Source organism: Chiloscyllium plagiosum, chromosome 20, assembly GCF_004010195.1.
Source record: "Chiloscyllium plagiosum isolate BGI_BamShark_2017 chromosome 20, ASM401019v2, whole genome shotgun sequence".
NCBI lineage: Eukaryota > Metazoa > Chordata > Chondrichthyes > Orectolobiformes > Hemiscylliidae > Chiloscyllium > Chiloscyllium plagiosum.
In genome coordinates, this window is record NC_057729.1 from 8739354 (window position 1) to 8757171 (window position 17818).

Here is a 17818-nt window from a genome sequence, read left to right on the forward strand (position 1 = left end):
TGCCTATTCCTTTTTTTGAACAGAAGCACAACATTTGCCACTCTCCTGTCCCCTGGTACCACCCCCGTTGACAGTGAAGACGAAAAGATCATTGCCAATGGTTCTGTAATTTCCTCTCTTTCTTCCCACATAATCCTAGGATATATCCTGTCAGGCCCAGGGGACTTGTATATACTCAGGTTTTTCAAAATGCCCAAAACATCTTCCTTCCTAACAAGTATCTCCTCTAGCTTACCAGTCCATTTCATACTCTCCTCTTCAACAATACTGTCCCTCTCATTTGTAAATACAACAAGTTAATCCAATGATATTTCCTGGGAAAGGGTTCTTAAATAAAAAAAGTCTAAACAACTGTAATATGGTGATGTGATTGAAGACAGGCTAATCCAATGGTATTTTTAAAGAAAGATATCTTATTTTCATAAATTGTCATGCCATGTATCAGTTCAAGGTTAGTCCAAATGGTCAATTAATGTGTCAGTATTCATGTTATGAAAACTCTATTGTCCTCTTATCTTTGAACTGCAACTTAATTCTGCAAATCAGCAGTATGGTTCACAGGCCATTTTATAGTATTCTTTTAAATTGAGAAACCATTTTGTTATAATAAAAATCTACATATTTTTGTTGCCTAAATTCAAATTTTAGATCCTCACTGGTGATGGCAGAGTATGTGGTTATTTTACAATTGTGTTAGCCATACAAATACAGGTAGTTCTCAGATAAGGTGCATTCCAGCAGCACGATTTGTATATAATGTTGCTGAGGTTGGAATCGAACCCAGGTCACTGGTGCTAAACCACTGTGCCACCCCATATTGTCCTTGGTTTTCTTTCAGAGGGGTCATGAAGGCAGAAGTTCCAATATGTCTGGAAATATTTACTTGAGAAAGTTTCTAAGTTTTCTTTTAAAACACTTGTACAATGAAAGGGGAATGGCCAGTTCTCCCAGTTCAGGTTTTGGTTTGGTTGCCTGGGGTGCTGGCAAAAGAAACAGTTCCATGGTGATCCTCCCCCGCTCTCACTCTTTCTCTCTCTCTGATCTTACCCCTTTCTGAATTAGTGGTGCTGGAAGAGCACAGCAGTTCAGGCAGCATCCAAGGAGCTTCGAAATCGACGTTTCGGGCGTGGGGGAAGGGGAAATGAAGAAACTGTATGCCCTGGGGTTGAAGTGTTCCGAGGCGGAAGATGAGGCGTTCCCTGTCAGAACCTGTGTTTAATTTTACCGTTTTTTTGCCAAGGGAGTGTTTATGGGATGTTACAGGTATTTGGAACAGCATCATTAAGTTGCGATAGAGCAGATAGAGTTGGGTTTTTGAATATTTATGTTATTCTAAATTTGGTTTTCTTTTGTTAAATAAATTGTTTTGTTTAAATCTAAGTGGTTGGGCCAGCTGCATCACTGTTGGAATATCCACTTTACATCTGCTTAAAACAACTAGAAAAGTTTAGGGTCTGAGCTACCTCCTTGAAATGTTTTGAGGGCGTCCTGCCTGGCCCATAACAATAGTGACAAGAATGTTAGTAAGAAGAGTCCTGGTGATAAAATTGCTGGTGGTGAACGCAAAAGAAAGGCTTTAACACTGGATGAGAAGCTAGATATTATAAAGTGTTTTGAGCATAAGTAAAGAATGTGATATAGCTCGTTTAACAGGAATAAGAGAGTCTATATCTTACGCACCATGATGACCCTCTGTCCCTGCATTAACAACATTTTTTAAATGCTCTGTGTTAAATTTACTTTTATTTCGTAGATAAATATGATGTATATCTTCATTCAGGCTGTGCCACACTATGCATTTGACCTTTGGTGATTTTTGAGTGATTGTGAGTGATATTTTTTGCTGGTCTGCCCCTAACCCCACTTTTCCCATCGGCCCTGTTATTTATATTAAGCGATTTTCTAATAGGTGAGGTTTTGTGGAACGCAACTATGGCATTATAGGAGAACTACTTGTAGCACACATCCCTGAACAGAGAGCACATGTTTAATATGACTGGAGTACCACTCCCAAAAGTATGTACAATTAAAGCCAGTGGAATTAAGGGCAGTGAACTGATGTGAATAAAAATTTGGTTGGCAGACCCCAAACAAAGAATAGGAATAAACAAACCTTTTCCCAGATAGCAGTCAGTGGACTGCTGGGACGGCACATTGGATAAGTAGTTAGCGTTGCTGTCTGTCAGCACCTGGGACCCAGATTCGATTCCAGTCTTTGGTGTGCGGAGATACCTGTTCTCCGTGTCTGTGTGGGTTTTTGTCGGGTGCTCCAGTTCTGTCTCAGTCCTTGGATGTCCAGCTTAGAGTGGATTGGCAATGTTAAATTGTCATGTAGTGTCCAGGCATGTGTGGGTTAGGTAGATTAGTCATGGTAATTGCAGGGTTATGGGGAGAGGGTGGAGGGGGGTTGAGTCTAAATGCTCTTCGGAGTGTCAGTGCAGGCTTGATGGACCAAACAGCTTCTTTTTGGAATCTAGAATTCGATGATTGCTGCTACTGCTGGGATCAGTCCTTTGACCCCAGCTATTCACAATAAATATTAATAATTCTGAGGGAACTAAACGTAACATCTCCAAGTTTTTGCAAATGACAAGCTTGGGTGGGAAGGTAAACTGTGAGGAGGATGCAGAGATGCTTTTGTTTTTGGAAAAAATGAGTGAGTCGACAAATGTAGGTGAAGTATCGGGTGAATAAATGTGAGGCTATCCACTTTGGTAGCAAAAACAAGAAAGCAGATTCATATCTGACTGGTGATAGATTGGGAAAGGGGGTGGTGCAACAAGAACAGTTGCTGAAAGTCAGCAGGTGGTGAAGAAGGCCAATGGTATATTCACCTTCATAGTGAGAGGATTCAAGCACAGGGACAGGAATGACTTGCTGCAATTGTACAGTTTTGGTCTCCTTATCTGAAGAAGGATGTTCTGGTTATGGAGGGATTACGTTGAAGATTTACCAGGTGGATCCTGGGATGGCAAGGCTGCTGTAGAAAGAGAAACTGAATTAGTTAGGACAATATTCACTTCACTGGAGTTTAGAAGAATGAGTAGGATCTCATAGAAACTATTAAATTCTAACAAGACTAGACAGGATAAATACAGAAAAGGATGTTCCTAATTACCATGGAGACCAGCCCAGGTCTTAGTCGAAGGAGGCCAATTTGGATTGAGATGAGACATTTCTTCATCCAGAGGGTGGTGAGTCTGTGAAATTATCTGCCACACATGGTGGTTGTGGCCAAAATATTGAATGCTTTCAAGAAGGAGTTAAATACAGTTCTTAGGGCTTAAGTAATCAAAGGGTATGGGAAGAAAGTGAGAACAGGGTACAATACTGGGTTAGATGATCCTTCCTGACCATATTGAATGGCGGAGCAGTCTCGAAGGGCTGACTGGCCTACTCCTGCTCCTGTTTTCTATGTTTCTTTGTTTAAAAAAAAATTCCTACTTTTGATAATTCCTAAAAGTGCTTACTATATCCATGCTATTAGGATACTGCACATTCAGAACTCTTCTGTGCTTTGTGATTTCTTGCCAATCTGGAAATGCTGTTTCTAATGAGTAAATTTAAAGATTCCTAAGTCTCTCTCAATCTGATCCTCAGCTATTCAAACATATTCACCATTTTGCAACCATTTTCTTTTCAATGCTTTGTTTATATTTTGATTAATTATGTTCTGCTATTGCAATGTCCCTGTTAGGTTGGTATCATCTGCCAATTGGATTAGCCCTCATTGGGGATCCCCTCTGGTGAAGGGAGCCAGGTCAGATCGGTTCACTGATATTTGATTTGATTTTACTGTCACATACAGGAGCACAGTGAAAAGTGTATATTGCCACACAAATCATCATCCTAGATACTAGCACCTCGGTACAGAATCTAAAGAACAAGGTAGAAAAAAAAGGAACAAAGTTAAACATTGCAGTAATTATAGTAAAGCATAAAAACATACAAAATAAGGTTAAAGGTTACACACTGTAGACCTTATATTATTAAGTAGAAAATAAAGAAGTAAAGTTGCAAGTTCAAACATTACAGTCTTTCTTATTTACATAGCCACAGTGGGACCACACTTCAAAGAATCACCTCCAGACAGGTCCTATCTCGGAGAAAGCGCTAGCCAGTTTCTATAATTAAAAGTCACTTACTGTGCCATCTGTACTGACAGGGCGAATTCCAGTTCAAGGGAGGTGCACTCCCAGCAGTAGTGTGAGCCAGTGACGATGCTATGAGCAGTGAGGTCAGCCCCTGGGGGCCTCAGTGATATCCCTGGAGGGATTTCCCTTTACGCCCATGGGCTGTGTACATGTATGAAAATAAATTTTGATTTACCTGCCTGTGAAACCAGGTTTTCCTATATTTCTCAGTGGCAATGGCCTCTCCCACTGGCGCTGCTGCGGGTTTAGAGCTGTCAGCTCCATGATGGGGCAGGCAATTAGGAAGGTATCTGGGGTAAAATTACTGAGTGGTTCTGCTGTTGGCAAGTTTAACCAAATTTTCACTCTATTGTTGGGATCACCGTTCAACTGCTGAAACTCAGCCTCAAGTTTCTGAATTCAGTCATTGATGTAGCTCGAAAGTGCTGGTAATTCCAACATGAATCACTGGGGTATCTTGTTTCATACTGTCACTACTGGCATGCTCAATTTGATACGATTCTTCTAACCATTACTCCACTATTTTCCATTTTTCTTTTAACTGTTGTAGAATTTATCATTGTTGACTTAGTTTGTCACTTGCCTCAATTGAATCTGAGGTTGGTCAAGCAGAAGTTTTTCTTTTGCTGTTCACAAGATTTCTGGTCATTCCTGACAACCAATTTCTTATGGGATTGAAGTAAAGCTGATGCCTGTGCGGCTGACTTTAACCGTTTTGTTACCCTTTATGAATTTGTAACCAAATAATAGTCTGTTTGTAGTCAACTGATACTTCCCTGGTGTCCATCAATTGCAATGTAATGTTTATTTTCACTTTTTATTTGAAATTGAACATTTTGAATGGAAAATACCATAAACTGTTCTCCCCTGGAGCAATGTAGTAACTAATTCTGGAATCAATGATAGTCCAATGGCTCAGGCTATGAAGCCGAATGTGCCACAAGCACCTAGTTACATTTGGTGGTATTAAATACTTGAGGGAAATATTTGGAGTCCAGCACCAATAATGAAGAGACAATGAATTGTGTTTCTGAAGTGCCTTTGAAGGCTTCATGATGTTGTAAAGGGGCTTTACAATGAAATAAGTATTTTTGTAGAATGCCACAAAGCAGCCAATTTGTACACTGTAAGACCCTAATATACAGCAGTATAATGTTGACTGAATATTGATTAAAGTTATTGGTTAAGAGCCAAACTTTGGTCAGGACACCACAGAAATTCCCTTGAAAGTAATACCTTGGAATCTCTTCCAGCTACATGAAAATGCAGAGGTCATGATTTAATGTCTCATCTGTAAAACTACAGATGTGACACTTGGCACTGCTCTATAGAGTTAGCACAGATGGTGTGCTAGTGTCACTCGAATAGGAAATAAAATTACAGCCTTCAGAATTAGAAGAAAAAGAGTCACCAAGAGCAATGAAGAGTGATCATAATGCCTGTGTGTTGGACCGGGGTCATTGCAAATATAGCTTACACATATAACTCCATTATTCATTGTTAAAAATTGTAACAAATGCCGATAAGGAAGGTCGTTAATAGATCTTTTCCCTTTCCTCACAGGCCTATACCATACATGTTATAAAATCAGGCAGCTTCGATGGCAACAAGGCATTGATTATTCGACGTTACACCGATTTTGCAAAACTGAATGAGAAACTCCATAAACATTTCAAGGAGGAGATGAGCAACGTAGTATTTCCAAAGAAGATCATCAGGAAAAACTTTACACACGAAACCATAGCCAAACGCAGCCGAGCGTTTGAGCAATATCTCCAGCACATTCACTCAATCACAGACATTCGCAGGTCCAAAGTATTCCTGGAGTTCTTTTATCTGCGAGATTTAAAAGCTGGTCAGGGGTTATTGCGGGGTGGGATGTGTGAGGACGCTTTGGAGGCGCTGATCAATGCTCTTAACTTGCAACAGAAGCTGGGGTCCTGGGACACTGAGCACTTACTTTTCACTCAAGCTTCTATTTCACTTTGTTACCAAGAACTGGATCACTTGGAAGAAGCCCAGGCCTACTGTGAGCAGGCCTTACAGACAGTAGACAACCAGGAGAATCATCCACTATTGGTACCTTTACTTCATTCCAACATCAGATTGTCCTGGAAAATAGCAAAGGACAAACGTCAGTCAGAAGCCAAACTCCAGCAACTCCAAGAATCAGGGTTAGATATTTTAAATCAACCTAGCCTTAAAGAATATCTTATTAAAGATTTTTAGATTAAATTAAACACAGCTTGATGCTACATGAGGGTTAGAGGGAGACCACTGTAGGTGCATTTCAGATGTTTCATTAAAATTGATTTTTTTATATCTGCAAGAATTTTAAAAAGCACCAAAGTTTAGTCGAAGAATCTCCATTTTTTTGGGTAATGTATGCAGCTTATTTCACCTTTCCTAAATCAGAAAACAAAGGTTATGACACCTAAAAGATAACATTGTAAAATAAAACATTTTATATTTAGACCCATTTGTCTAGAAAACAAGATTTGCTGGAGACTCACCTGATCATATTGTGATCCCAATCTTATTCTTTCTTGTTTCGAAGAGCATACTTTGTATTGCACCCAGCCTGATGTGGATGTAGGCATGATGGCGATATTCATTAGGAGGTGAAAGTTACATTAAGGTTACAATACTGGGTGAATTGCTGATTTAATAGCTTCAGTATTATTGCAAGATTGGTCTTTGGAGTTGTTCAGTAACATGCGTTGAATTTCTTTAATAATAAATATAAAGGTCGCAGTCTATCTGTTAATGGCCCTTCTATATAACCTTTGTCTCTAATTCTCAGAGCAGTTGCTATATATTCTTCACTCTTCACACTGACCCAAATTAATCCAGTGTAACTTTCAGAGAAAGATTAGTTTGACTGGTTGGACAATAGAGAGAGGTGTGTAATGCTATAAAGCTATGTTGTTTTCAAGAAAGGAAATAAATGCAAGCACTCCTACTGAGCTATATTAGACCAGGGAGCATAAGGTTTCACCTTACCAGTCATAATTAGCCTCAGTTTTCAGCTATGCTTACATTTCATAAAAATAGGAATGGACTCTGGGTAAAACCCTCATTGTGGAACTTTTTATAAATATTTAATGGCAATGGGCTTATGTGAAAATTGCCCTTTGTGAATTAATGGAAAGCCTGTGGCACTGTATCCTATTGTGAGGTATTAGTCTTCCAGAAAAATTGCAAGTGTAAAGCAGAGAAGTATTTTCGGAGTTTCAGTTAACCTTGAAAAATAAAAGATAGAACCTGCAAAGTTGAGACAGTTAAAGGTGTAGGTTTGCTCGCTGAGCTGTAGGTTTGATATTCAGACGTTTCATTACCTGGCTAGGTAACATCATCATTGTTATGCATGTTTAAATATGTAGAGCTGTCCAGGCAGCTGTACAAGATAGGAGAGAAATTTCCTCCAACTAAGCCTACGGGGTGACTAAAAAGGAGCAGCCCTGTGGGAGTACCACATATTCGAATGCTGAAGCTGAACTTTTTATGAACAGTGCATCAGAAAAAGAACATTTTGCTTACAGCAAGCAACATATAGCACTTTAATATTGGATATAGTGTTTGTAGTGAGAGGCCTGTCAATCGAATAGTTGAAGAGTGTTTGGAAATGTTTGCATGTTAAACATTGCTATCTGTATGTTAGTTTCCTTTTATTGCTAATGCATCACAAAATTGGTCATCTCCACTTTTTTGTAAGTTTTAAAGTAGAAAGAGAGCTCAAGGAGGTGAGAGTTTAAAATGTTTCTTCTTGATAGCCAGCATTCTGAACTGATATAACTGGACCCTGATGGCAAGAGCCAAGCCTAGGACAGACAAATGACTGTCAGCCCTGTGCTAGTAAAGATAATTCTGGCCCCTGCCATTCCTTGCTGCTGCTACTTTCTCCTTTCACAGTGTTCACCCCATGTGTCTCAAAGATACTGACCAGAAGTTCAGTATTACCCTCCTCCAAGCTGCTCATCCAGGGGCAGGTTGTTTTGAAGAGTGGATGGGAAATAAAATTGGGTGGTGTGAAGGGGTGCAGGTTTTTTGCCAACCTACCTCTGATGGAAAACTGGGGAAAGTGTTAGATGGCTGACCACATGGCCATTAAGAGCCACTTAAGGGCTTGGCAAGGGTTCAGGATGCCCATGCTATGTAGTGAGGGACCCAGCGAATCCTGGTGGCTTGTGTCAGGTTGGAGGTGTCATTCCTATTCAGGCAATCTCACCCCGAGGGTACATTGTATCCTCTGCTTCTCCCCACCCTGCTTTACCAATGGCAGTCTCAACTTTCCTCACCAGACCCTGCCAGACTCGCCCCAGCAGACCACCCCCCCCCACCTTGTTATCTGGATCTGTTGGGAGTTGTCTGCAGTACCAGCTGTGTCCACTGCTCCTAGAGGTGTTGCTGGAACTGGAGAATTGTTGGCTGCCTCATTGGTCAACAACTCTCAAATGCAGCAACCTCCTCCCTAAAGGGGTGGAGTCTATCATACACCAAGAAATGGCCAGTGACCTTGGAATCAACATGGGGCTTCCCAGACCCATGGTGGTGGGCTCACCCCTCAGCTTCTACAAAGAGAAGAATGGGGGCCAATGCCTCCACGTAACATTCCGACCAGTGACTTGTTCACTTATTCCGCCCATTTTATCAGGAAAATTGACTTATTTTCAGTGATTATTTAACAATAGGTGATATCAGAAGTAAGTCTAATTCCAGCCTGCACAGATGATGCTTTGCAACAGGAGCCGTAAGATAGTGACCTGAAGTAGAGGGAGACAAGTGTTGGCTTATTTTCTTTTTAACTCCTCATCCTGTGGGACTGTAACTGATTTGTAGTTCTTGAATGCTGATATCAGCTAATTCAAAGCAGACCAACAATTGGTCCATATATTTTTATAATGCATCAAATTACTTATTTGCATAGAGCAATTTTAGGAAGTTCTATTCCTTTCGTAGTTCAGATATGCTTTGCCCCTAACCTGTTCCTATTCATGATGACAAGTATGCAATCTGGAGGTCACCGCACAGGGATCCTTGGATATAGCGCTCCATTTGTGTGGAAGATTGCTAATCCATTAGCAATAGGTTATGTATGCAGTTCTGCAACTGACTTCATTTGTGAAACTTAACAAATTCAAAACTTAGCCTTGGCATTCTATGGAAAGTTTAACAACAATATATTATCAGCCAACTCTCTCAATAATACATATTTCCAGGATATTAAACAATATAAGGCCAATTTAGAAATTAAGAACCACTCTGTTCTTATATCAAATCTTCACTCAAGAAAGGTCTTGAAATTGTTAAACTCTGAGCTAATTTGTCAGACTAGAGCTGTGCTCATGTAAATTAGGATTGGTATTCATTAAGAGCTGGTTGGTATGAGTCACCCATGTGTAGCATAAGTCTGGCTCTTGCAAAGGGACTTAATGGAAAAATAGATGGTTTACATTACAATAAGTAGAAGGCAGTAAGCCAATGTATTTTTAAAATAACATTGTCATTGATTCAAATTCCAAGCAACGTTTTGGAGGACTTCCTTTTTCACTCAAACCTGCAGCTGCTACTTGCATTTATGGAGGCTGGAATGGATGACAGTGTCCTAGACCTTCAGTTCAGATCTAAAGCATTGTTCCATACTCATAAAGATCCAAGAAGTTTTCTCCAGTTTTAATTTTTTACACTTATTTTGCTCAAAGTGCTGAGATCATTTATGTCCTGAGTTGGCTCTGAATGCTCATAATATGGAGCAGTACTGTAAATTATTGGGCAGATCATGATGTTGGCTATTTCCCTTGGGTATTTACAGCAGTGCCTTGCACCCAAACCCCATCTAGTGGGAAGAGAGGTAGGCCTCAACCAATGGTCTTCAGGGCCTAGAAGCCTCTGGTTTTCAATTGGCTAGCAACTTGTGCTAAACCAAGATAGCATGGTCAAGGCCTGTGATAGGACAAGAAACCTGCCCGCGTTCACCTGTTACATTGTGATTAGCACATGATCGGGTGAATTCTTTTGGCAGTTCATAGAAACCCTACAGTATGGAAGCAGGCTATTCGGCCCATCGAGTCCACAAGCATCCTACCCAGACACTCCCCACCCTTCCTATCACTCGGCGTTCCCATGGCTAATCCACCTAGCTTGCAGATCTTTAAACCGTGGAGGAAAGCAGAACACCAGGAGGAGACTGTGCGAACTCCATACAGATAGTCACCCAAGGGTGGAATTGAGTCCAGTTCCCTGATGCTATAATGTAGCAGTGCTAAGCTCTGAGCCACCATGACATCCTTAGGGAAGTACATTAGTCACCACCTAAATGCTTGCCCCCACACTTTAATAATTATTGGAAAACCATACTCTATTTTAGAAATCATCATCAGAGTGATATAATTTTCAGTTTAATTCACAGTAAAAGAATACACCCATCAACTTAAACCTTCAGTGCCTAAGGGCTGTTATCCTATTTTCTGTCTGAAATGTCCATGTTAATGGCTGGACTGATTATTGCAGTTGGAGTAGATTACTAACCTTGTTTTCGTGAATTTTCTTTTAATAATGAAAAGTTTTTGAAAGGTCTGATTCACTACCAGTCGAAAATGTGGTTCTGGAAAAATCACAACAGGTCACACAGCATCCGAGGGGCAGGACAGTCAACATTTCAGGCAAAAGTCCTTCATCAGTAATCACTTCCACCCTAGCAGCCAACATCAGACATTGTAAAATCCTATTATTGTGAAAATTTAACTTGGAATATTATTTGCAGTCAAATCTTTTGCAATAGAAGTCTAAAGCTCATTTTGGAATAAAAGGTGACTTATATAATATCACAAATTCTTTGAAATATTTTTCATGGTCATGTTCAAGGCTTTTTAAGCCTATATGTCTTAATTTCACAGTAAAGTTAGCATTGGCTAACTTAAGCCTAACTTGAGCATTCATGCATGATTCTGGGAACCCCTCCTTTCCATTTCATTTCAAGGAAAAAGACACATACATTCTGGAATTAGGATAAAAGGAAATTGCTATTTTTTTTAAAGTTCTGCAATGTAAAGTTTCTGATACTGGATGTGAAGCCCTAGATTACCAATAAGTTTTAAAATAAGTGCTCATTAAACATATCCTGAAAGATGATCAGGCAAAGAATTTTAAAAGTTAATGGTTTGCCAAATCTGATTATACTGACCTGCACTAATGGTCCAATAGCAGACTACAGTCAGTGTGAAGTTAAATTGCTGGAGAACTGTCACAAAGTAAAGGATCTTTCAGAAACTTGGGTTTGTTATTTCTAGTGAAACACTGAATGTTTTTGTTTACCTTAGTCTCTTTAGCTACTAATTATAATTGTGTTTTATTTAAATTTGTGTAAAATCATAAAAGAAAATTCTCTCAATAGCAATAATAATGTATCTTATGAACAACAATAAAGTTGGATCATAGAATCTTGCAGATTATATCACCATCAAACTCTTAATTGTCTGATCACTTTTTTAAACACAGTCCCAGCTATATATTCCAATCAAAAGCCTCTAATGAATTATAGATATTGAATGATTTTTGATTTTTAGCTACCATTATTCTAAAGTCTAGTTGATTACTTAGTGATATTCAGGACATCATTGGGATATGTTTCAAAATATATCCACGCTGGGACTTACCTACTTGACAAAGGAGTTCAGTGATCAGAATTTGAGGTAACCTCAGAACTTTGCCCGATTTGTTTCAGTAGCACTTTTACAAATATTCTATTGTATATGCGACACTAGATTCAATATAAGCACGAAGCAGGTCCCTTGCTTTTAAGCCTTTCAAAAACTAGCACTATTTAAACCATCTATGGTTTACTTCAAAATATGTTAAAGCAAGGGTTTATTAACAACTATTTTGTGACATTATTTGTGTAGTGTGATACTCAGGCAGCAAGTAAGAGGTATACACTTAATCAGGCATTTCCGTTCACACCAACGTCCGTGACAATGCACATCTTGAAATTTATCTGAACATATATAAGTTTTTCACTTGCCAAGTAGCAAACATTTCATGCCAACAGTGTGCAGGCAATGTTCTAAATTATTATAAACATGCTTTTCAAACTTCCTGCAAATGTCAAAAATCCTTCCTCCTGCTCAGGCATTTTTTAAATGTGGTTTTACACAAGATTAGATTCACATCACTGCACAATTGCAAAGTGCTGAGTTAGCTTCCTGGGAGGGCCTTAGAATCTTTGGATTTCAGAAATCACTTTTGCCTTAACGTAAACGCAGACCACTTTTCATTCTTGCAAAACCAACATTATAACTACAACCAGTATTCAGGCCACTCCAAAGTCTGTCAAGCTAATTGAAAAACAGACATTCTGTTTTCAGGCATTGTTGCATTATATTCAATGCAAAAATCATGTCGATAACAATTAAAAAGGACTAGAAAGGAGAGTAGAGCAGCAATCTAATTTTCTGTCCTTTGTTTGGATCATTTGATTTATTCAAAAAACTTTTGGCGCACGCTATTTTGCTATCCCAAGGATATTTTCTTTTCCTACATTCCACTTGCGTTCCAAATAGTTTTTCTGTGCTGCTAATTTCATGGCTCCAGAATGCATTTTCTGGGTAAAAGATCCTGCTCCATATGTCGCACCCAGTATCAACAAGGTATCTGAATTATTACCAATGGCAATGATTTTTGGATTTCTGAAAATTCACTGCTGCTTCAAACAAAACTGCAAGCACCCAGCTGAATTCCAGTAAAGAGCTGGCTATAAGTGTCCATTGGTACTGCAAAGGGAAATCTAACTCCCAACTAACAAAAATAGATTTATTTATTTATTTAATGGTTCATGGGATCATATTGTATACAAACTCTCTGTTTCCTGGCAATTTTAAAATATTTGATACACAGTGATCAAGAGGTGATACATAAATGCAATTTCTTCTGTAGATACATATTGGGATTCTTGAGCAATTGAATTTTAAACATTTATGTTCTCCAATCTGCTTTTAGTTATATCCACAGTAGGTTTTGTCAGATCAATTTATGCATGTTAAGGGAAATTCAAAATAGTTCCCAATATTATAAAAGGCACTTTAATAAAATGCAGTAGTTTGATTTATATAAAAGGCACTGATATTTTGCTATATTAGACATGGAATAACTTTAACAATTATAATTCTTTTATCTTAAAACAGGTTAAAAAGTGAAAGAGTTGAACTAAGGTACAAATTGGAAATATTCCTTTGCAATGTGTATTGACTTTCTGTTCAGTCTTAAATTTATTATAGATTCCTGGTCATACAGTAGAGAAACAGACCCTTTTGGCCAACTAGTCTACATTCAAACTAAATTAATTGCAGCTGCCTGCATTAGGCCTATACCCCATCAAATCTTTCCTATTTGTGTACTTATGCAAATGTCTTTTAAATGTTGTAATTGTACCTGCATCCATAACTTCCTCTTGCAGTTCATTCTACTAACCACTCTATGTAAAAATGTTGCCTCTCATGTCCTTTTTAAACCTTTCTCCTCTCAGATTAAAAATATGTCTCCTAGCTTTGAACTCCCTCGCCTTAGGAAAAAGACCTTTGCTATTCACCTTATCTATGCCCCTCATGATCTTATAAACCTTGGAGGTCACTTCTTAACTTACTGTTTGGTATTTTCTGTAACTAATTACCCTGTATTCAATTATTTTCTGTACATTTATTTACTATTAGTTTGTTCAGAATTTTATGTCTCCACCAACTATTAATGCGTCTCTGTATCTGCATTTTGAATAAATAGATTTATGTACTATTAAATATCTGCATATGCTTTGATATATAAAAATGGTAAAAATAAAGTGGATCAAAAGATCCATGTAGACAAATGAAATTTTGTTAATGATCATCTAAGATAATTTTGTTTGATTTTAATTCTGTATTTTCTTTCTCTAGCATTGTAATTGTTAAATGTGGTTTAATTTACATAATTCTTAAATATTTCTATTCAATCATCCACTAATCTCTGATCCAATGACAGAGAAAAATGCAAAGCTCAACATCTTGGGTTTGAGAGTGTACAGGCTTTCTAGCACCAAGGGAAAATAAATGTTGGGGAAGCAGATTTATGAACAGCAAGTAACCAGCCAATGGTTATGCCAGGGCTGTAATGTAGCAAAAAGATGTGTCTGTAGCACCAATGCATCCTGAACAATTGGCAGAGGTATTCAGTAACTTACAAAAGATAATTTTGACTATACTTCAAAGTGCTATGATGGAAGAGGAGTGGAATTAACTGAATTACTCTTTCAAAGAGCCAGCATAGACAAAATGAATTCCTCCGGCACAAAACAGTTCTTTCACGCTGAATTTGAGGGTAATGTTCAGACCTGTTTCTGCCTCTTCCAGCTGCATGGACAAAGCTTAGAGAGGGGAGACGGAAAATACTCTCATTTTCAGGGAGTTGTATCACACCAGGTTAATCCAGAATCGCAGGCTAATATTTTGGTGAATGTGGGTTTGAATCACACTGTGGTAGATGGTGAAATTTGAATTCAGTAAGATATTAGAATTAAAATTTTTAAAAACTAGCCTAACGAAAATCTAATAGCGAACCTGAATCCATTATCTTTTTTTTTAAATTCACCTCGTCAATAATGTCCTTTTGAGAAAGCAATCTGTCATCCTCACTTGATTTCCATGTTAAGACCAGACCACTAATGTGATTGACTCTTAACTGTGTTTTCAGCAATTGAGAAAGGACGATAATTTTTTAAAAAAATTCAGTCAGGGGCAACATTGGCTGGGTCAAGATTCATTGCCCATCCCTAGTTGCCGTTGAAGTGGTGGTGGTGAGCCATCTTCTTGAACCTCTGCAGTCCATTTGGTATAGGCAACCCCATTATAGTTTAAGAAGGACTTACAAAATTTTGATCTCGTGACACAAGGACTGACATTATTTTACCAATACTGGATCCAGAGTGGCTTGGAAGGGAAAGTGCAGGTGGTGCTGGTCATGTGTGTCTGTTGTCCTTGATGGTGGTGGTCATCAATTTGGAAAGTGCTAAGGAGCTTTGGTGAATTGCTGCAGTATATCGTGGTACTGCTGCTTCGGAGTCCAAATGAGGGTGGAGTTTGGTGCCAATCAAGCAGGCTGCTTCATCCTGTACGGCACAGATAAAGGATTGGCTGACCAATAGAAGACGTGCAAATAAAAGATTTTTCAATTCATAACTACTGAATTGGCAACAGGGATCAGTGTTCAGCGCTAAATTATGTACAATGTGTTTTCATGACTTAGATGACAGAAGTGAAAGTATTGTCACCAAATTTACAGATGACACAAATAGGAAGGTTGACAGCCTACAGCCATATAGATGTCCTGGTTAAGCAAGTGGGCCAAATCGAAGCAGATGGAATATAATGTGGGAAAATGGGAGGTTATACAACTGGCTGGAAGACTAAAGGATAAATATTATTTAAATTGAGAAAGATTACAGAAAGTTGCAGAACAAAGGTTTGTTAAGTCCTCATGCTTGAATTACACCAAACTAGTTTCTAAGTTCAATGGGTAATAGGGAAGGCAAACGGAACATTGAAATACAAGGATTGTGCTCAAACTCCATAAACAACATAGTGGAATACTCTTTTTATCCAAGGAAAGGCATACCAAGGTTGCAGGCAGTCAAAAAGTTCACTCGGTTGATCATGGATATGGAGGGCCAGTCTTAAGAGAGGTTGAGTAGATTGGGCTTATAATCGTTGACATTTATAAGCGTGAGAAGCAGCAATATTGAAACATAAAAGATTCTAAAGGGGCTTGACAGGACAGATGAAGAAAAGTTGTTTCTCCTTGTTGGGAATTTGGAAGCAAACAGTATAATCAAGATTGAGAGGTCACTGATTTAACATGTGATACTTCCACATTCCGCCTCCATCCAAGGATGGTGGGAAGCTAATTACTGAAGAGAGCTTCAGAGGCTGGGTTATTCAATATATTCAAGGCTGAGATAGACAGATGCTTAATCAGTACAGAAGGCAAGGGTTGAGGACAAAGGGGTTGAAATTATTAGGTCAGCCATAAACTTGTTGACTGGAAGAGCAGAATCATAGAGTTATACAAAACTGAAACAGACTCTTTGGTCCAACTTGTCCACACTGACCAGATATCCTAAACTAATCTAATCCCATTTGCCAACATTTGGCCCATCTCTCTTTAAACCCTTCCTATTCATCCAAAGGCCTTTTAAATGTTGTAATTGTAACCACCTCCACCACCACCTGTTTATTCTATATACAGTTGCCCTTCATGTCCCTTTCAAAATCCTTTCCCCTCTCGTCTTCAACCTCTGTCCTTCAGTTTAGGATTCACCTACTCTGGCAAAAGGTGAATGGGTTGAATGGTCTACGCCTATTCCAATATCTTATAACATGGAAATAAGACCATTGGATCAATGCCAGCATTATGAATGTATTGGAACAGCTTGGTTAGGCTTTTTGTGCAGCACAATCTTCAGTACTATTATTAGTTTCCATAATTTTTGCAGTATCCACTGTATTCAGCCATTTGTTGATATCACGTGGAATGAATCTAATCAGATCAAGCCTGGTAAATGTGATGCTTGCACCAAAGGGATGATGGATTATACACTTGGCACTTCTCACTGAAGACTGTTGTAAAAACTTCAAACTAATCTTTTGCATCAATGTGCTAAGCTCTTACATAATTCAGGATGGTGATACTTATCGAATATCCTATAAAAATAGTAAAACCTGACGCTCATGAAAATTGTACTTCAAAACCATGGACGTGGAAAGGAATGAATGAAAGAAAGTGAAAAATAAATGTCATCCCTACTCCCTCCAGATAATAGAAGGGAGGATACTGAGACAAAGTTTTCAAACTCTAGAAAGGTTTTAAAGTGAAAACAAAAGATTGTTTCCATACTAGAAGGCAAATGATATTGAGGGTAATGAGGATTACCACTGATATAAAAGAGGAAGCCATAGGTATTATCCCTCAATCACAATACTAAAATAAATTCAAAGTTTGTCAGAAGATTTGTAGCTCGTTGTTGTGGCTCTGTTTGTTGAGCTGGGAATTTGTGTTGCAGACATTTCGTCCCCTGTCTAGGTGACATCCTCAGTGCTTGGGAGCCTCCTGTGAAGCGCTTCTGTGATCTTTCCTCCGGCATTTGTAGTGGTTTGAATCTGCCGCTTCCGGTTGTCAGTTCCAGCTATCCATTGCAGTGGTTGGTATATTGGGTCCAGGTCGATGTGCTTATTGATTGAATCTGTGGATGAGTGCCATGTCTCTAGGAATTCCCTGGCTGTTCTCTGTTTGGATTGTCCTATAATAGTAGTGTTGTCCCAGTCGAATTCATGTTGCTTGTCTGCTTGTGTGACTATTAAGGATAGCTGGTCGTGTCGTTTCGTGGCTAGTTGATGTTCATGGATGCGGATCGTTAGCTGTCTTCCTGTTTGACCTATGTAGTGTTTTGTGCAGTTCCTGCATAGGATTTTGTACACTACATTGGTTTTGCTCATGCTGGGTATCGGGTCCTTCGTTCTGGTGAGTTGTTGTCTGAGAGTGGCTGTTGGTTTGTGTGCTGTTATGAGTCCTAGTGGTCGCAGTAGTTTGGCTGTCAGTTTGGAAATGCTCTTGATGTATGGTAGTGTGGCTAGTCCTTTGGGTTG

At 38.9% G+C, this 17818-nt stretch overlaps 1 protein-coding gene across 1 annotated transcript in view; it reads left to right on the forward strand.

Moving 5' to 3' along the window:
• snx21 (sorting nexin family member 21) overlaps positions 1-12762 on the forward strand; it is a 60449-nt gene extending 47687 nt beyond the window's left edge. The window contains exon 4 of the mRNA XM_043710161.1: positions 5718-12762. Within this exon, the coding sequence (XP_043566096.1) occupies positions 5718-6383 (666 nt within the window). The 3' untranslated portion in view covers positions 6384-12762. The remainder of the gene's footprint in view (positions 1-5717) is intronic.
• Positions 12763-17818: the final 5056 nt, after the last annotated feature.